At 33.8% G+C, this 21,440-nt stretch overlaps 1 protein-coding gene and 1 pseudogene across 1 annotated transcript; one reads left to right on the top strand and one right to left on the bottom strand.

Annotated features, from left to right (window-relative positions):
- Positions 1-102: 102 nt before the first annotated feature.
- On the bottom strand, positions 103-8,500 carry LOC120125633 (annotated as a pseudogene).
- A 9,814-nt stretch (positions 8,501-18,314) lies between these two features.
- LOC120125634 (uncharacterized protein At5g65660-like) lies at positions 18,315-19,067 on the top strand. Its single transcript, XM_039144014.1, has 2 exons — positions 18,315-18,662; positions 18,748-19,067. Exons 1-2 carry the CDS (start codon positions 18,435-18,437, stop codon positions 18,919-18,921), a joined length of 402 nt encoding a protein of 133 aa, XP_038999945.1. The 5' UTR covers positions 18,315-18,434; the 3' UTR covers positions 18,922-19,067.
- Positions 19,068-21,440: the final 2,373 nt, after the last annotated feature.

The raw sequence follows: 21,440 nt of genomic DNA, 5'->3' as shown, positions 1-21,440 counted from the left end.
TTGGTAGGGTTTGGTGCTCTCTATGTACCTCGATTTTACCATTTTCATTTTTCCCCATGCAAATGAAATGAGATTAAAAACAAAAAACTGGTTTATTTAAGATCAGGCACGCATTCGATGGAATACAATATCGCTAATCACTAATGTTCTTAACACTTCAAACAATCATCGTAGACTTGTGATAGAAACATAAACGTAACACTGATTCCTGGTGAATCACTATATACATAAGATGGTTTATATCATATGATCTTTGATTCTGCACATGTTACCCTCTAGTTCTGATCAATCTTGGATTTCTCTGTTGCTCTTGGGGCTGTAGGCATAGAAAATAGAGTTAACGTTAGCCTTAAGACTTTGTCAATCTACATGAAAACACCCTATAATAAAACCTAAGAATCCGAAGAAGCTGCCGTGAAATTGAACTCCATGTCAAAGCATATTCCTTACCTAATCCGATTGTATCAGTACTCTTCATGATTTTCAACCTCCTGCACGTTTCAATAAACATCCTGGGACAAAACAAAATTATAGTTCAGGGTGGTGAAGTAACCTCGGTGAGGAATCTCAATCTATCATCACTACAGAGTTATCATAGAATAATTCAATCCAGAAGAAATAAGTACGGTCGAAATTAAGACCTTTGAAGCAACAATCTATGCTCATGTTCAACCCTTTTCATTCAAGGAAAGGCTCAAAGCTAGTAGCTACAAAATTATTCTCATTGTACCATTTTTTTTTTTGAAAAAGGAGAAAGAATTTGTCTCAAGTCTCAACCAGACTCTTTAAATACATATTATGACTTAACCAAGCTGTTATTCAACCTCTATTCATTTATGTCTCACATTGACAAGAAACAGAAGAGCCGAAGTGCTTGCCTAAACAAGCAATCATAATATATACACATGAATCCAATGTAACCACATGTTTATTGTCATTTGTATCAACATTAACTATTACTGAAATTAAAAAGATTCAATCTATAAAAGATAGACCAAAAACTTCTGCAATGTGAATTAGGCTTTTAAAAGGAACATATCAAGGCAAACAGTAATTTTCAGCGAATAAAGCTTACTCCCATGGAACATCCCCGACAAGCATCCAATCACCATCTTTATCTTTGTATGTTAGTACGTATTCTGATCCATGCGAAAGATCCTTCCACTCGCTCTCACTGAAGATTTCCTTCCCAGAAGTGATGTGATCCAATTCAGCATAAAAAATGGACTTGCATCTCCAAACTTTCTCAAAAATCAAAGGGAGATTTTCTTTAACTTAATCTTTCTTTATACCATAATTATGATAATAACTTACATACATTATATTTATAGTTATGATGATGATATTATGAATGTATGAAGTTATTACTATGAACCACATATTTACATGATTATATCTTATATTATTTAGCTTATTATATGCTTTCTTTTGTAGGTACATGTTCGGCCACATCATTGGAGCTGATTTAAAGCTAGCATTGGAGTCATTGAGCTAAGGAAACTTGACTAGGACAACTCTGGGACAGCTCAAGGACATTTTGAGACAAAGTTGTCAGCTGACCTCTGAGCTCATAGCTCACTTGAGCTGGACTTTTGAGCTAGCTAGAGACCTCTTTTCAGCTGGAGAGTTGCCCCATCATCTTCACCACACAGAGCACTACAAATATGGTCTATATCAAATTTTGTGAATTCGTACCTTTTAGCGAAGAGTTGCCAATCCGAGAAGTGACCTTTCACAAGGAGCTGTCCTAAGACTCATCTTCATGTATTTCATCTATGGCCAGCTCATCTTTAGCTCAAACATATGGGAAGTAGCTCAAAATGATGAAAGGATGCTTCACACAAATATGTCATTTCATAATTAGTTGATGCCCCGTTGATGCCATGTCACCAAGATATAAGATGGAAGCCAAGTCACACCTAGTTGTTGCTCAACTTCACGCCAAGGAGAAGCCACACCATAAGCATCCTATGCCGCCCATGTGAGTGTCTCATGACCAGCCCACATGTGCTATGCATGTGCATGAAATAGGTGCCAAAATGAAGAGGGTTCTCTCTATTCTGCCAAATCATCATCTTGCTTCAAGTCGGCGCCAAGATGAAGAGAAAAGGGAACCATTCGACCAAAGACATCTCCCCTGATCCAAGCATCATCTATTTTCGTTTTAAGACATGTATCTAGTTGAATAGACACCTAATTATTCGGCCAAACCTATGTAAGCCTATAAATAGGCTTTGACATTTCATTTGTAACTCAACCCTTGGATAATAAAAAAAAACTGTTTGTGAGATTATTCTCTCTTCAAGTTCTTTTTAGAACTATATCAATTAAGCAAGCTTTCATAGTTTGTGGCGTCAAACCCCTTTCATTGATACTTCTGATTCCTAGTTTCTATAACTAGTGGGTCAAAGTCCTTTCATACCATCCCTTATAAGACTTATAAGAAACGGGTCTTTGCTCCTTTATAGTATTGGTTCCTTCTTAGTTTTATAAGATACTACCTAAACATCACCATCTTCCATCTCCATTTTCACGCCTATAACATCACCATCTTCCATTACCATTGCACGCCTATATCTTTACCATCTTCTATCACCATTTCACGCCTAAATAACCACCAATCCCTTACCATATATTCATCATTCAATCATCCTTCAATCATCATCAAGGCATTCGTCCATCAACATTATTTGGAGGCTAAATTCATCAATTCTTGAAGGATTCTTCTACAATACTTCTGCAGCCATCTTTGATAACATTTCTTTCCATTTCAATTCTTTTCATTTCTATTTCATTTCTTAATTAGCCATTTATTTAACAACTTCTTATTCTTTGTGCAGATTACTTCCAATTCAACGAGTAGCATTTGGTGTCTCTCCTAGATCGGGAAACAACAAGGTTGCCAACTTCTCAATTATTGAAGAAGCCTGGTTAGCCATATATCAAGTGGTAATCAGAGCTTTGGTGGATTGACAATCAAGTGCTGCAACAAAAGCAACAAAAAGAGAAAAAGAAAAAGAAAAGAAAAAGACTTCTACATCAAATTTGGAGTGCAAAAGAAAGAAAAGAAAATAAGAAAATTCAAAGCAAAAGAAAAAAAAAGGTGAATCAAAGTTGCAAAGTACACTCAAAGAGAAGCATATTACAATCTGCTCAACATCAAACTTGAAGGAGGTATCCTTGTTGTTTCTTGTGAAGGAAGATAGTAAGTGTTGCAACTTGAGTTGTAAGTTATCTTCATTTTTCTTACTATTTCATTTCCTTATTCTTTCATCTTTTCTTATTTTTATTACTTTATCCTTTTTCTTAACCTTTTCTATCCTGCCCCTATATCATAACCATTTCAATACTCTAACCATTTTTAAGTCAACACACAAACTAAAGAAACTTGATCAATCTTGAGTTAGTTCTTAAAAAGGACCCACAAGAGAGAATCGAGTGGAAGAAGGCATACGAGAGGTGAGATCAGAAGGGGGATCAGAAAAAAGCCAAGGACATATATCCCCGAGTGCAAACACGAGTGTGAGTGGAGTGCAACCTGAAATTTCTTTGGAGTGATCAAGTGAGGTTTTATGAGTGTGTTGGTAAGGTTTTTATTTACTTTTATTATACTAACCATGTCTCAAAGCCCTAGAGAAAATACAGGAACACCAAACTTATAAATACATGCACTCATTGGTAAAATGATGAGAATGTTTCGTGAAGAGTTTGACGCTCTTCATGAAAAGATAGATCAACGGCATGATCTACCACCAGGACATAATAATGGAGCCCATAGAAGACAACAACAACCACCACCTCCAGAAGAAGATGTTCAAGAAAATTTAGACGATGGAGAACAAACAGCATTCCAAGGTCCTAGACGTGCCATTGTTGATGACAATTTGAGCAATATCAAGATCAAAATTCCTCAATTCCAAGGAAAGACTGATCCTGAAGCCTACCTTGAATGGGAAAGCAAAGTGGAACACATTTTTAGTTGCCACAACTATTCCGAAATGAAGAAAGTAAGATTGGCAGCCATGGAGTTCATAGACTATGCTTTAATATGGTGGGATCAACTTACCCTTAATCGAAGAAGGAATGGAGAAAGACTGGTCTCAACTTGGCTTGAAATGAAAGGTATTATGCGGAAATGATTCATTCATGTTCACTATCACCGTGACTTGTTTCAAAAGTTACAGAATCTTAAACAAGGCCATAGGAGTGTGGAGGACTATTACAAAGAGATGGAAGTGGCAATGATCCGAGTCAACATTGAGGAGGATCGTGAAGCAACTATGGCGAGATTCCTTGCTGGACTTAATCCCAAAATTGCCAATACCTTGGAATTGTATCATTACATCGAAATTGATGAGATGGTGCAAATGGCAATGAAAATTGAAAGGCAACTAAAGAGGAGACATACATCTCGCAATATTGCACCCACATCATCCAAATAGAGTCCAAACAACATCAAGAAGCCAACTCTTCCTCCTGTCAAAGAACAAGCCGAATCTTCAAAGAATCAACAAGTAAACAAAGACTTCAACCGAGGAAAGCAAACTACTGAACGTTCAAGAGACATTAGATGCTTTAAATGTCTTGGGAGGGGCCACGTATCTACACAATACCCTAACCGGAACACCATGCTTCTACTTGGAAATGGTGAAATAGAATCTGAATCAGAGGAAGAACAAGAGGCACCTATTGAAGTCAATGAAGAAATCACTCTTGCAGATCCCGTTGATCAAGGAGAAGCTTTGGTAATTAAAAGAAGTTTGAATGTTCAAGTCTCGAAAGATAATGCACAGCGAGAGAACATTTTTCATACCTGATGCCATGTGAATGAAAAGATATGTTTTGTTATTATAGATGGTGGAAGTTGTACTAACATGGCCAGTACAATAATGGTGGAAAAGCTTGGTTTAAAAACAATGAAGCACCCGAAGGCATATAAGTTGCAGTGGCTAAATGAACGAGGAGAACTCAATGTTAGCAAACAAGTGTTAGTTCCTTTTTCCATTGGCAATGTGTGATGTTGTCCCTATGCACATTAGCCATCTACTTCTTGGAAGGCCATGTCAATTCGACAAAAGAACTATTCATGATTGTTTTACCAATCAATACTCGTTCAACCATAAAGGGAAGAAGATTATCCTTACTCCTTTAACGCCTAAACAAGTCCAGAATGATCAAGCCAAAATGAAGCAAAGTGTTGAGGCTATAAGGAAAGGCAACAACCATGGAGGAAACTGATCCGAGAACTAGTGTTTATTCTTCAAAGTGCTTGATTCAAGAATGTTTATTGACCGAATGCAAGGGTAAAGATGATTATTCTAACTTTGAACATGTAGATTTTTTCTTTGACTTGCAGGATGTATCAAGAGACGCCATTTGCCAAAAGGAAGGTTTAGAAGACGTGACATTTGGAAATCCAAAAGACATATCCATTGAGCAGCAAAATGACACAATTTTTCATTCAAAGGACGTGTCTTTGGAAGAACCAATGGACGTGAACCATGAGGATTCAATGATCATGCCTATTGGAGTATTAAGAGACACCACTTTTGGGAAATCAAGGGACCTAAACATTCAAAGAAAAATTACATGGACATATCTCACTCAAGAACCTATTGAAGGGATCCCAATTTCTGAAAAAACAACAACTATGGAATAGAGGAACATTGAAAAGAAACCACCCTTCGATTTGAGGACAAATCACTTTAAAGAAGGGGGGATGATGTAATCCAATTCAACATAAAAAATGGACTTGCATCTCCAAACTTTCTCAAAAATCAAAGGGAGATTTTCTTTAACTTAATCTTTCTTTATACCATAATTATGATAATAACTTACATACATTATATTTATAGTTATGATGATGATATTATGAATGTATGAAGTTATTACTATGAACCATATATATTTACATGATTATATCTTATATTATTTAGCTTATTATATGTTTTCTTTTGTAGGTACATGTTCGGCCACATCATTGGAGCTGATTTAAAGCTAGCATTGGAGTCATTGAGCTAAGGAAACTTGACTAGGACAACTCTGGGACAACTCAAGGACATTTTGAGACAAAGTTGTCAGCTGACCTCTGAGCTCATAGCTCACTTGAGCTGGACTTTTGAGCTAGCTAGAGACCTCTTTTCAGCTGGATAGTTGCACCATCACCTTCACCACACAGAGCACTACAAATATGGTCTATGTTGAATTTTGTGAATTCGTACCTTTTCGCGAAGAGTTGCCAATCCGAGAAGTGACCTTTCACAAGGAGCTGTCCTAATACTCATCTTCATGTATTTCATCTATGGCCAGCTCATCTTCATCTCAAACATATGGGAAGTAGCTCAAAATGATGAAAGGATGCTTCACACAAATGTGCCCTTTCATAATTAGTTGTTGCCCCGTTGATGCCATGTCACCAAGATACAAGATGGAAACCAAGTCACACCTAGTTGCTGCTCAACTTTACGCCAAGGAGAAGCCACACCATAAGCATCCTATGCCGCCCATGTGAGTGTCTCATGACCATCTCACATGTGCTATGCATGTGGATGAAATAGGTGCCAAAATGAAGAGGGTTCTCTCCATTCAGCCAAATCATCATCTTGCTTCAAGTTGGCGCCAAGATGAAGAGACAAGGGAACCATTCGGCCAAAGACATCTCCCTCATCCAAGCTTCATCTATTTTCGTTTTAAGACATGTATCTAGCCGAATAGACACCTAACTATTCGACCAAACCTATGCAAGCCTATAAATAGGCTTTGGCATTTCATTTGTAACTCAACCCTTGGATAATATAAAAAGAACTCTTTGTGAGATTATTCTCTCTTAAAGTTCTTTTTAGAACTATATCGATTAAGAAAGCTTTCATAGTTTGTGGCTTTAAACCCCTTTCATTGATACTTCTGGTTCCTAGTTTCTATAACTATTGGGTCAAAGTCCTTTCATACCATCCCTTATAAGACTTATAAGAAACGGGTCTTTGCTCCTTTATAGCATTGGCTCCTTCTTAGTTTTATAAGATACTACCTAAACATCACCATCTTCCATCTCCATTTTCACGCCTATAACATCACCATCTTTCATTAGCATTGCACGCCTATATCATTACCATCTTCTATCACCATTTCACGCCTAAATAACCACCAATCCCTTACCATCTATTCATCATTCAATCATCCTTCAATCATCATTCATTAATTCTTGAAGGATTCTTCTACAATACTTCCGCAGCCATCTTTGATAACATTTCTTTCCATTTCTATTTCCTTTCTTAATTATCCATTTATTTAACAACTTCTTATTCTTTGTGCAGATTACTTCCAATTCAACGAGTAGCATTTGGTGTCTCTCCTAGATCGGGAACAACAAGGTTGCCAACTTCTCCATTATTGAAGAAGCTTGGTTAGCCATATATCAAGAAGCACCATGAGACTCACATGGACCTAAAATTATAATAAAATGAGGTCATCATATCCATGCCAAACATTAACAAGACGGACAAGGCAAAGAGTGCAGCAGTAGCTTACTAAGTGTAAAGCAGCTTAACATCTTCTCAAGAGCAGAAGACAGCTCCCTATAAGTAGAATAAGTTCTCAAATCTACCTTCCTCAAATAAAGAGCTCCATTCATACTGGCCTTCACAAAAAGAGCACCTAGACCAGGTTTTCCATCAATTTCATCACTATTCTTTGAAGAAGTGGTCAATGTTTTGGTCCTAAATGATCTTATTGGTGTCCAACCAACAATCTGTGCCCTGTCAAGGATTGCATATCATAGTAACAACCGAATAAAATGGGTTATTACATAAGTCCATTTATCCCCAACCAAAGATTAAGAGTCCTTCAAGTATTTTTACTTGACAACATGTGCATTGCTGTTGTGGTTAGAATTGCCAGTTTGCTTAAGGTTGGTTACATTGATGGATAACACATTTGCAGACCCTTTTTTTACAGATGCTTGAACTCCAGAAGACCTTGCTGACATCACATTAACCCAAGAATTACCGTGTCCCACAGGCTGAGATTCAGAACCAGCTCTACAAAACATCCAATCTTTTTCAATGTAAAGAGAGCCTTTCACCGGGGAGAACCCATCCATGGTATCACAAAACCCCCTTTTATATCCAGTGACAACAATTTTCTGTGACGATGAGCAGATTCCATCTTTAGAAGGAAGTAGAGGAAAAAGTGGTTTCTCATCAAGTTTACTTGAGTTCAGCAAGCAAAGATCAGCATCTCTCTCAGGGGATTGAGATCCAGGAAGACCAAGCCTAAGCTCTGCCGCCTTCAAATTAAGATTATTACTATTACACTACACCAGAGATGTTAACTGAAGAGCAATCCGATAATCTCAGATAATTTCTTTCCTTTAAACCTTGGTTATTCTGGGAGATGCACTCAACAGGGGGAGAAGAAACATTAATTTGCCCTTCCTCCTCCACGCCTAGCAGCGGTGGAGACATCACAACTAAAAACTTCTCAAGAAGCCTCTTTTACTGCAGGTGAAAAATTACAGATCATGTTTTCTGCTCATTCAAGAACACCACCTTTAAGCTGAACTATATAAACAAGCCACTACGAATTACAAAAGATCAGAATCTATTTACAAAGATATATAAACTAAACCATCAAGTAGACTAGTATGGTGAAAAATCACCATGCATCAGCAGTTTCTAAACTAATAACATTATCTATGAAACCTTCATAAACCCATTTTCTTAACCAATTTCAGCTGCCAGAATTGGTTAATTTGTGTCAAATTTAAATCTTCTAACGATCAAAACTAATTAAGGTTTTCACTTGCCCAAGTTCAAAAAATGGCGCAAACCAGCTAATCTGCATTCCACCAATCTACAAACTAAATTACATGTCAGTGGAAAGAAGAAAAAAACAAGTAGATTGCCAACTTCAACAAATACCTCTTAAAATGTGGAAACTAATTACAACTCCATGATTTAAGAAAAACAGTATAGAAAAATCCTGAGTACAAATTTTACAAAAAAACATATAATATAATGTATCCACATGTTAGAGTAGACAATGACGTGATAGTATGATGTTTGGACATTTGATTTTGCTTGGAAAATAATAAGAACGGGAATATGAGAAGGATAAAAACAAATGTGGGCATTTATTGATTGAATAACAACAGAGAGAATAAAATGATTTTTTTAAAAACATTTTCCTGAAAACATTATAGAAAATAAAATGAAATGTTACCTTTTTATTTCTTTTGATTTTAGTTTTATCTTTAGTGTATTTAAGGATTAAATTGATAATATTTTTAAATATTGAGAATTAAATTTATTAAATTATTTTAAATATAGTTAATTAAAAAATTATATAATATTTATGATTTAAAATTATTATTATATCAGGTTAAGTTATAAACTCAATTAATTTAATGATTAAAATTAACTATAAATAATTAAAATAGAATATTAGTTATCAAAATAAAAATATAATGTTATTGGACCTACGTGAGGTGAATGAAAGTTTGAGGCCCATCAAATTCAAATAGATACAATAACTTAGGCCCGAAGCTGCATTTGTTGCATGGTTGAATTGGTGAAATCATAGAATGGAGCATCCAGTTTCACAGGCCTTTCTCGAGATCGTAAGTAAACAATTCAGCTCATAAACAGTTAAAGACTCATTTAATTAATTAATCTGATAATAACTCCTTTTTTAATTAAAATATAACTGTAACCCCCTCAGACCGATGCGGGTAACCCGATCCGATCTGGGTTGTCACATTAGAGCCACCGGAGCAACCCATTGTAAAAATAACGGAAAATTTAAAACTTTTTATCATAACATGTTAACTCATAAAATCATTTATCAATATTCATAAATAAAATAGATTTTCAGACTCGTATATATAAAACAAAATACAATTACATGCCCTCTAATCACATGTACCATACTCTGCAAACAACGCCAGAAGAACTCCCTTACTGAAGTCGATAGTTGCATTGGTTCAATTCTTTTAACCTGCAATGGTGAGTAATAGAGTGAGCTTCGGAAAGCTCAGTAATACATAACTACCAAATGATGTTGAAGAACATGCAGATACAAATAAACATATATTCCTTTATTGGTTCAGATATCTACAAATTTTTAGGCTGAGCTGAGGTCCCATTGATATCTCAGGTAGTAACAGATAGTATTCAGTTCAGATGGAAATATTTCGGATGTCTAGGTTCAGGAGATCAGAATAGGTTATCTAGTGTGTTCTCGTAAAACCATCCCTTAAAATCAGTAAAAAGATACAGATCTTTTAAAACATTTATATATTTTTAAAACATGAACACTGCCCCCATCATTTCACAATTTGTTTGTGTAGGTTCCTCAGAACCATACACCCTGCACAACCAGTAAAGCCCTGAGCACACAACCGAGAAGCCTGCAGATATACTTCCTCCAACAATACACCCCCTATATAAAATATTTCTCCGTCAGTAAACAGAGATATCAGAAATTAAAACAGAATTCAGATCAGATATCAGAACAGAATCCAGATCAGAAATCAGAACATAATTCAGGTCATGTAGCAGAACATAATTCAAGTCGAAAATCAGATAAAATATTTATGTGATTAGGGAACACACCAGAGTTTACATATATTATACAGAGGTACTGGATAATCTTAATAGACAGAGAAACACGGATCTTCAGTATACCGATATAATGTCGGAATTTAGAATCATTATAGGAAGAGTTCAATAACTGACGGAATCATCAGTTATTCAAAATGTGATTTGAGATGATAATGAAGAAATGAAGGTTCAGGACATTTACAGTTTGTGTCAATTTATCGGATTTTCGAACAACTAGAGATGAACAGCTCACAGAACTGTTGCTTGTTAATTTGTCAATTCATTGACCTTCGAGTGTATTTACTCTTTAATACCAAAAATTCTTGTCCATATATCATCTTCTGAGTCATCACTGAACAGATCTTAAGGAGACGAACATATATTCTAATGTTCTTTATTTTATTTCCATGTTTCAACTATACCAGGAAATGCCAACGTAATTGATTTGTAGTTCATAATCCATAGGGATGATGTATGTAAGTTCATCCGAGTTTCCAGGCTTATCCCAATCACTTACTTAATCCTCAGTCCTTGAGGTTACTTAGTTCATTTAGCATTCAAGTACATTTAAGTTACTTCGGGATTTTTCAGAGTAATTCAAACATTCCTGAATTTCATATACATATTGTACCTCCGTTCTATTCAATTTGGTCTTCGTGGTTGATTTGTCGAACAAACATCCAATTCATAGTATTGCATACGATCTAGAGTTGAGCTGAGTTGAATACTTCCAAAATTATCATCGAGCCAAACTTGAGTAGACGAACACACATTAAGTAATATCTATGCAGTTCAGGTACTGACATATCATTAAGATTGTTCAACTCACTTAAGTTGTGTTCCATAACTTTTAAGGGTTGGGTTGTACAACACTCATATTTACTTGAATTCCTTAATTAATACAAAACATTTACTTAGTCTATGCAATAAGGGTCTTTTGGTCATTTTGATGTTCAGTTTTATTCCATTCATTTCAGAGCTCGAGGATATCAAATTATTCCTGAGCTTGTTGATATTTTTGGGTCATTTCCATTCTAGGGGTATTCTAGTCATTTTACATATCCAGTGTATTACAATTATTTCATTCCGTCTGATCTTATTATCGAATTTAAACTTATCATTTATTTCATTCATTTCGTACAATTTTGTCAAAAGAGCACTATCGATAAATTATTCTTAACTCAGATATTTTCAAGTCCATTGCCTTCTCAGATATCAGGAATTTTCTGTACAAAGACATAATCTTAACAATTAAATCTGTAATTTATCGAGTTAAGTACGAATCCTCAAAGTACTTTCTCATTCAGGGTTAACTCGGACTATTTTTACCTCTCAAGGGTATTTTCATAATTTCTTAACCAGATAACTTCGGTGTTAACTCTTAACGAAAATAATTATAATTTAGAGATCCTATGGTTAATTGCTTTCCCGAACATTCTCTGACCTTGAAATGATTCCCTTAACAGACTTCTAGCATCTTGCACAAACCTTCATGGGGTTAAAAACTAGTTATCCAAATCTTCTAAGCAAAACTAGCATTTCTTATACACATCTGTAATTTTACTGAATCAATATGTCTTTTCAGAGTTATTAACCAACTTCCAGGGACAATTATTGTAATCTTACAACATAAGGGTATTTTCAAAATTTTATCCTACCGGAGTATTCTCATAATTTCCCATCCAAGTACCTTTGATGAAATAAATTATATGATACCGATCCAAGCTTATTCATTTATCATTAATCACAGAACTCGTAATTTAATTCTAACAATCTCTTAATTTTTTATATTAGTATCCGAGCCGTATTCATTTACCAAATTTTTACCGCATCCATATCGAGTGTATGAAATAATTAAATACCCAAATGAGACCAAACATATTCATTCATGCATTTATCAATACCAACATGTTTCATAAAGTATGAAAAGATAGTAATGTATTATCTCGATTTCCGTGTCATACTGATCGACCAAATAAATTCCATTCGAATGCCCTCGATCCTTAATTCAACTTCCAATAATTCCTCAAATACATAAGAATATAAATTTCATCAAAAACGAAGCTTAATTCTGACAAACGGATCAAATCGGATGATAAATCAGTCAAAAACAGCTTACCGAATTTGAATTTGATGAAACGGTCTTCGAATTCGAATTCAGAACATCGAAAAACATAAAATATGACTTTTCGAAAAATTTGACTTTACAGTCAAAGTCAACGATCGTTCAATTGTTTTACACAAATATCACCCTAACAAAAATTAATTACAAATCAGACACCATTCTGAAAATATTTACAAAACTAGCACCCGAGTTTTTATATGCTGCCAGGACTTCCCCTCGCGCAAGAGGCGACGCGCAGGGCGCGTGCGGCGTCGTGGGTTGTCCAAAAATTCCTGGAAAAAATTATAAAAATTATTTTAAGGCATTTTGAGACACTTACTAAGCTCGGTCCACAATTTTGAATGGAGGAGAGCTCAATTCCGGAACATCGAAAACTTTGACTTCCTCAGCCCTCCACGCGTCGGCGACGACGGAGAAACGGAGAACATCGGTGGACTCGGAACGATGCAAGGAACACGATGGTACGGGATGTGTCGAAAACGAATGGCCGGATCGACGTGAATCGACGGAAAACTAACGAAAATTGAGTTAATACCGACGACACTTCCGACTGAAATTAACGACAAACGAAGACGATTCACGACGAGAGGTTTGAGGGGTTTTGTTCATCGGTCGACAACGAACACGATGGTGGTTTCAGTTCATCGAACGGATGTCGAACGGTAAGTATATCAGAGTTGAAAGGAGAGTCAAAGGGGAGGAAAACTGGAAATTTTTTTTGCAGAAATATACGGGGAATGGGGTTTATAATTCTCTCCGAAATAAAATTGGATAAACTATGAATTTAATCACTAAATTTCTTGCACTTTATAAAACGGTCTGCTAACTTTGAAAATTTTCAATTTAATCCTCAATTTTCTTCCCAAAATACCAATTAAATCCACTACTTTATAATTTTAAAATTTAACCCCTAAATTGGGGTGTTACAATAACAACTACGAAGTGTATATTTTTAAAACACTACATTTTTTTTAGTATTGGTAATTGAATTTCATTAATTAAAAATAATGAATGAATCAAAATTACAATACATCCGAACATAGAGAGAAAAATGACTATAATAATAACCAAAAGTCTCATACATAAAATAAAAATATTAAACTCAAAGATACAAAGAAAAATAATCTTCTATTGAGAATGACGTCTAACATTAAAAGAACTTAGTAACATTCATAAAATTCATTGGTTTTGTCAAACAAGATGTTTTATAAAGTGATAAAGGAGTGGTGAGTGAACCAACTAATTTGACAGCTTCCTAATTACACAATTCTAATTATATCGACAAACAACATTTTACTAAAATGGAAATATGACTATAGGTGACTATCAACAAACTAATTAGAGGTATCTTTGTATGAGCACCCACAAGATCATAAGGTTATGCGAAAAACATACCAAAAACCAAAAGAAATATACCACAAGAGCATATAAAAAGCATGCCGCAAAACAGAGAAAAATGTGTCACACAAACATATATTCTTATTTAAAATTAAAATATTCAAAAATTCAAAAATAAAAATAAAAATAAGAAAAATAATAATCACCGGCGATCGATAATCAATATTAACAGTGCCACCATCGATTAAATAAAAAGTTAAAGGAAAAAAAAGATATGTAAAAGACTTTTTTTAATGAATATATCATCTTTGATTTTTTTTTTAAAATTTAAAAATCGTAGATGTTATAAATTTTATATAACCCTTTCAATCATTATATAAAATCGATCAATATATTGAAACATTAAAGAAAGGCATAGAACCATTTATATCTTTTCGTTCCGTTAAGTTTTAGGGTTTTGTAGATTATTGTAATTTATAATCAATATTATTAATATTAAGATGTATCTTTCAAAAGTAAAAAATTAATATTTTATTAACAAATGAAATATTTTTTTATTAAGTTAAAGGTGATTACAAAATAATATATATTCTAAGTACTCAACTATTTGATAATGAACATTCAATCACCCTTGCAGTCGTTGGTGTTCGAACCTGTGACCTCAAAGTATCATGTGCAGGTTTGATTAATAGTAGGTTTGAAATATGAAAACTTTAAGAGTTTTAAGTTGAAGTTTACTGCATGTAAATATCATGTGCAAATTTTATTAATCTATTTAGATAAGATGTTAGGTGACTTAAATAATGTCTAAAATTCAAATTCAAATTGTGATTTGATATCTATTTAATTTATTTGTTTAATAAATCATTAGTTTATTTTCAATGCCTAATTTATATTATTAAAAAAATTAAAAGTTAAATATATTTAATATTATTATTTTATATGTTAAATCAATAATAATGCTAATAAATTAAATTCAATAAAAAAATTCTACTAAAGTTATCGCTATCTTAAAACCAAGTGGGCAATCTCTTTGACACTTCACTAGGCCGCCATCTCGCCTTGTCAATTTATAATTATTTATATTAATTTAAATATTTTATCCACAGAAAGGGGGAAATTATTTTGCTTGTTATGGTGCACTTGTGCTTTGTCCTGTTTTAGGTGGGTTCACTTCTCAACTCACTTGAACCAGCTAACGTGGGTCTATTAAAACATTAAAAATAAAAATAGATAAATTTGACATCATAATAGTATGAAGATATAATGTTTACATTCAAACATATGAGGTTTTTTTAATTAAATAATTAAAAAGTATTATGAGAAAAAAATCTTAATCACTTTTTATATATTTGAATTTGATGTCAATTCTTTATATCTTATGATTTTCTTCGTACTTTGAATTATCAGATTGGTTTTATTTTTTTATTAATAGGTACACACAATCACTAAAGATAAGTCGCGATTGAGTTGTGATAAAATCAACTTATTAATGTGTCGTCTTTGTTATATATATATATATATATATATATATATATTTCATGTTAGTGTTAATGATTTTATTTCTCACCATTGATACTTGATAGTGATATTTATTTGTATCTATTATTTTTTCTAAATTGTTTGATTGAATATTTAATCTTTTCTTGTAAGGTCATATTTTTATTTTGTTTTGTGCACTTTAATAGTTTTAAGAAAAATAATCGATTTAATGTGATTTAACCTATTTTAATTATATAAAGTATTTCTTATAATTTTATTGTATTTTTAATAAATTATTATTAATTTAAAAAAAGAACACGAGACAAAAAAGCATGCACGCATTATGAAACCTAATTAAAATCCATTATACCAAAAATGAGCAATAGTTTCCCCTTTGAACATTATATCTTCCAATTTCCAATCAACAGTCATGTCTCCCACAAATTAATAAACAGTGTATAAGAGATGCAATGGCAAATTGAATTGCCACCTTAACCAAATCCTATTATCGGACAAATAGATGTCTGGATCTACACAAAATGGATTTATGCAAATATTAATATTATATATTTGGTGTCCATTTCATATTTTATCCGACTGAAAAGTGAAAACCCTATAAGGAAAATGATATTTTCTGGGAAGTTTTTAAAGAGACTTATGAGAGTCTCTTTACAGTGGGAGTATAATTTTCATCTCTAAAGCTGTAAAAAAAAAGTGATGGTCCCATGTTCATAACAGGTACCAAATAGACTGTAGTAGCATGGTTTCGAGCAGTAACCATCCAGGCTGAAAAATCAAAGCAATCAAGCCTAAATGGTAAAATGGAGACCAGAAAGGTATGAAAATGACCGTCAACTGGACAGTGAACTTTTTTCCACCTACAAATTATCTGTTTCTTGCCGTACCAAACGACACTTGAATCATTCAAACATTCCAAGTTTTGAGAATAACAAAATCAAATTCCCTAATTGCAACTAAACTTTCATGTATAGATTCTGGAATGATGCATACAAGTCAGTTTCAAACTATTAAATAAACTTCAAATAAAAGAGGGTTCCCATTATGAAGAAAAACGATGGGGAAAAGGATTTGGTTACTGTGATATTTTAGTATGTAGGGAAGTCAAAAGACAGCGGAAAAATCTCTCTTAAGGATTCGAATTTGGATTCTACACGACATCTCTTCTCCATAAAGAATTCATAGCCACCAAGATGTTGCTATCAATCATAAACCATAGGAAAAAAATATGCACGCATCTTGTCTTAAACAATCGGTTACTGCTATTATTTTATACCCGGATCTTTCCTTGCTTTCTTGTTTGCAGAAACATTCTGCAATTTCTCCAAAGTTTCGCTTTTTACTGTAAAACCACGAAAAAAGGGGGATTTTTGTGTGTGTGTGATATGATATGATATGATATGATATGAAGTCACCCAATCAATTGCTTCTTTTTGGGTTTGGTTTATGATTTTGCCCTTTAACAACATCAAAAGGTCAAATATGAAATAACAAATCACGGTTGTTGTATGACCCCAAGCAAATTCCACATTCTTGTGTGAAGTATAAGCTGCTTTCAAATGAAGTACTAGAGAATTAGCTGGGAGTTAAGACATATTGGTAGTTGCAAAGGTTTAATTTTTTGGTGATTTTGAAAGTACAAACAGTTGGAGCCAACATATGCTTGAGACACAAGTAGGAGGCTGCTGCCGTCCATAGAATATGATCACTTGTAAGCTGTTTTCGTTGCCAAAAAGCTAAAGAGGGAGACCAAGACCTGACCCCCGCATTACACCAAACTCAACTTGCCAGCTAATGCAGCCAATTCCTTTATCGTTAGAAATTTCCTGGTTTTTGCTTTCACACCATGTTTCCTTCATCTTACAATATATGTGTTTTCTCGATTTAAATTCCATTATTAAAAATAATATTCTAACAAATAAAAATATATTTAGTGCGTAAATTTTAATTGATATTATATAAATTTGTACATTTTAAGGTTACACGATTTATTTAAAGTTTGGTAATTTAGAATTAAGAGTTTAAATTTAGAATTTAAAGATTTTTGATTTAAAATTTAAGGTTTATAGGTTAAAACATTTTTTTCATGTTGTACCACCCTTTACATGTATCATTTTTTCGTCTCACATTATTTGGAGGACGCTAAGTACTTTCGACTTTTCAAAAGGAGAACCTCAAATATATAACATCTCTCAAGAAGTTACTAGTTGATGTGATCTCTTACAAATCCATGTGATCTCTAAAAGCTAAATCCGCCATCACTTGGTCCTGCCTGCTTAGTCTGCTAACATAAGGGCAGTCATTATGACCATACAACTGACACATGCACTAAAAATCGTCATAAAACCTTTCGAGCATGTTCGAAAGACGAGAAACAACTGCTATAAAACTATCTCACCTAAATTCAATTCTCTAATTTTTCACGGAGATATGGAATATTAACACCGACCTATAACTGTAGTAACCAATTTCATCTATTGATAACTTTAAATATTATAATTTAAATAGATAATATGATATAAAGTTAAAGTTAAATGTGTATTAAAAAATATAAAAATAAACTCTAAATATGAAACAACTTGTTACTCGAGCAGTAAAACATTGGAGTGTTTAAGCTTTTGCTTTTGGGTCATGTCCAGCACGCAACACTTTGGACACACTAAAATTCGTACTATGGCCCGGACAGTAAGGATATTTGGCGCTGCACCTTTGTTTATAAAATCCACCTCTCCCTCCTCCATTTACCTGCAACTGACCATAATTTTGGAGGCTGATTTCTTTCTCTGTTTTCTTTTTATACATATGAGAGAAGGAACAACGGCAGCAGCAGAAAGACCAAGTCATTCATCATCGGAGAAGAGGAGTCTTATGCGATGGAGAATCACGTTGTTTCACCGGCCCAAGTGGATGCATCTCGACCGTCCCTCGGCTTCCCCCTCGGCACAGCTCTCCTCTTAATCATCATTTTCAGCTTGAGTGGCATCTTCTCCTGCTGCTACCATTGGGACAAGCTCAGATCACTTCGCCGAGATTTCGCCGACGGCACCCACCCCGACGCCGACATCGAAGCTTCTCCCTCCAAACCCGACCCTGATTTCATGGTAAATTTTCTCTCTGTCTCACACCCTTTCATAAAGAAGGAGATTAGAATTGAAGCTTACCTTAGTTTCTGTTACCGTATTTCAGGATATGAAGAAAAACCAAAGCCAGAGCTTGCCTGTATTAATGCCGGGAGACGATATCCCAAAGTTCATAGCATTACCATGTCCATGTCAACCTCCACGGCAAGACAAGGTGGAAGTAAAAGTTGAGAAGCCGCCCAAGCCGCCGCTTTTTCCAGTTCCTTTATTGGCAAATTGACGATTTATTGTACAAATTGGACCATTTAGATTAGTTCTCCCTTGGTGGAGTTATTTTCACCAGTAAAGGAAAAAGAAAATGATGGGTAGGAAATTAAATTTACCATCTTTGGATTATTCCCCAGGTTTAAAAAAACTACAGGTAAATTTGTAAAGCCTTTTCACTGCTTACAGCGGTTTCATGCCATTATTCCTCACAAGGACGAAGAATCCAATTATTGTCAGTTGGAAAATGAGATGGCTCAATGAAGTTCTTATCCATAAAAGCAAAGATCCAAAACCCAATTCCCGGGTTGAGATCTTTCTGCTTAATTTTAAAGATTACGTCCTTCATTCATTTATATTGCAGATCCTACCTTAATTCCTAATGTAATGTGATCTTTTGCTTGTAATTGTTCCAATATATATTCTTTTCTCTTTACTTAAACTTGCAATTCCAATATATTTAGCAGTTCGCGAATTTAACTCTTTGGGGATTAGCCATGTGAAGGGAGAGGAGAGGGGTAACCCTGTTTTCTGAGAAAACAAAGGTAAGCCCTGGGTGGTCATGCCTGTGTCAAAAATTAGGCAAAGCTGTAGGATTTTTCATTCAACTTGGGAGAACTTTAAAGTCGAGTAAAAGTTGAAGATGATCTGCATCTTTTGTTTTACAACCATGGTTTTTAGAACCGGACCGGTTAACGAATCGATCATGCTATCGGTTTACTGGTTCAATCGATTGAATCGGTCCGACCGGTTGGAAGAACCGGACGACGTTATAATTATTTAAAAAATTAAATAAAAATACTAAAAATATTTAATAAAAAATAAATTTGTATATCACAAGTCATATTTAAGCAAGTCATAACATATATGAGTTAAAAACCATAAAATCAAGTGAAACAAAATGATTCAAATTAACTACAACATAATATTTAAGATATAATATATTAAATAATAAATATAATTATATAACTATAATTAAAAAATAAATTTGGGGCTAAAAAAAGCATAACAAAATAATATTGTTTGGTTTAATTTTTTTAAAAAAACAATCTCACATGACTATGAAACATAGAAGAACATCCCAAAAGTCTAAAGAGTAAAAATATGATAACAAAACAATCCACACGGCTAAGAAACATAGAAGAGCATCCCAACTAACTTCTATAAATAATAGAGGTAATTTGACATTCAAAATCATGGAGCCTTTTGGTGAGCATAGAGTGTACTTTTCTTTCACTTCAATCAAGCTCGAATTTTAGGCTTTAATCGAGCTTCTAAATTTTTTTTTGAGTTCAAGCCTTTTCGAGTTCAAGTTTCAATATTATATTTCGAGTTCGAGTTGAACTTGATAATTTTTAGTTCGTGAGTTTGAGACGAGTTGAGCTTTCTTTTAAAGTTTGAGTCGAGCTCAGCAATACTCGAGTTCGACTTGGCTCGTTTAACAAACGACGTCGTTTGGTTTAATTTTTGTTAAAAAAAACAAAATTGGCGGTTTTTTTCCGGTTTTCAGCCGGTCTGGTTCGAACGGTTTAACGATTCCGGCCGGTTCACTAATAGCAGTTCAACCGGTTTAGTTTGAATCAGACTAGGTAACGGTTTTCGATTAAACCGATTGAACCGACCGATCCGATCCAGTTTTCAAAACAATGTTTACAATGACTTGGTATAGCATTATCCCAATTTCCATATTTGGTAGGAAATGTTGTAGCCACATATAACTAAGATATTGAATTTTTATAGCATGAATGTGAGTTTGGTTCACGAAAGGTAAGATTACCAGTGAGAATGTAAGATTACCAGTGGGAATGTAAGATTACCAGGGAATATGATTACTGAGAATATTGTATTTTATGTTTGGTTGGCTTAGCAGGAATGTAATATTACTGTCTTTAAAAAATTTAAATTCATAAAATTTATATAATTATTTTTACAAAATTGAAAATATAAAAAGGTTTAATGAAAGGGTAAAATTTTATAAATTTTATTTTAACCTCTGAACTTTATATAAAATTTTAATTATAGATTTTTTTTTGTAAATATAAAATAGTTTAAGGATAAATTTGTAATTTAACATTCGTAGAATTTTTATTATTCAATGACAAAAGAATGATATTTTTGAAAAAAAATGTAAGGGCATTTTAGTCCAAAACGCCGTTAATCCACAAATACCTAAGGAAAGCGAGATAATGACATTCATGGTAATATACCCCAAAAAAATCCACTATTAGTAATCTTACATTACCGGGAATGAGATTCCCAGTTTAACCAAACGGGGGAATGTGGATTCTATTTACATGGGAATCCCACATTTCCCCATCCAAACACCCCTAAGTACTCAAAATTGTATGATGTGATTATAATATAGTATTGTTTAAAATCTTTCTTAGCTGTTAGTATGTTATCTTTTTTCTTTTGATAATTTTGAACGAATATAAGACAATATACACTTGAAGACTCAATCATTTGATAATAAACGTTTATATCACTTAATTTTCCTTGATAAATTAATTGATCTTTAAAATCCAAAATGCAAAA

This window comes from Hibiscus syriacus, unplaced genomic scaffold (assembly GCF_006381635.1).
Source record: "Hibiscus syriacus cultivar Baekdansim isolate YM2019G1 unplaced genomic scaffold, ASM638163v2 tig00110435_pilon, whole genome shotgun sequence".
In the NCBI taxonomy this organism is placed as follows: Eukaryota; Viridiplantae; Streptophyta; class Magnoliopsida; order Malvales; family Malvaceae; genus Hibiscus; species Hibiscus syriacus.
Note: the sequence above shows the minus strand (reverse complement) of the source record. Positions and strands in the feature narration are given on the sequence as shown.

Excerpts from the sequence above, each read along its gene's own strand:
- LOC120125634 (XM_039144014.1), top strand. The coding sequence starts at position 18,435 with ATGGAGAATCACGTTGTTTCACCGGCCCAAGTGGATGCATCTCGACCG. Across the intron at positions 18,663-18,747 it reads AACCCGACCCTGATTTCATG|GATATGAAGAAAAACCAAAG; the intron begins GTAAATTTTCTC and ends ACCGTATTTCAG.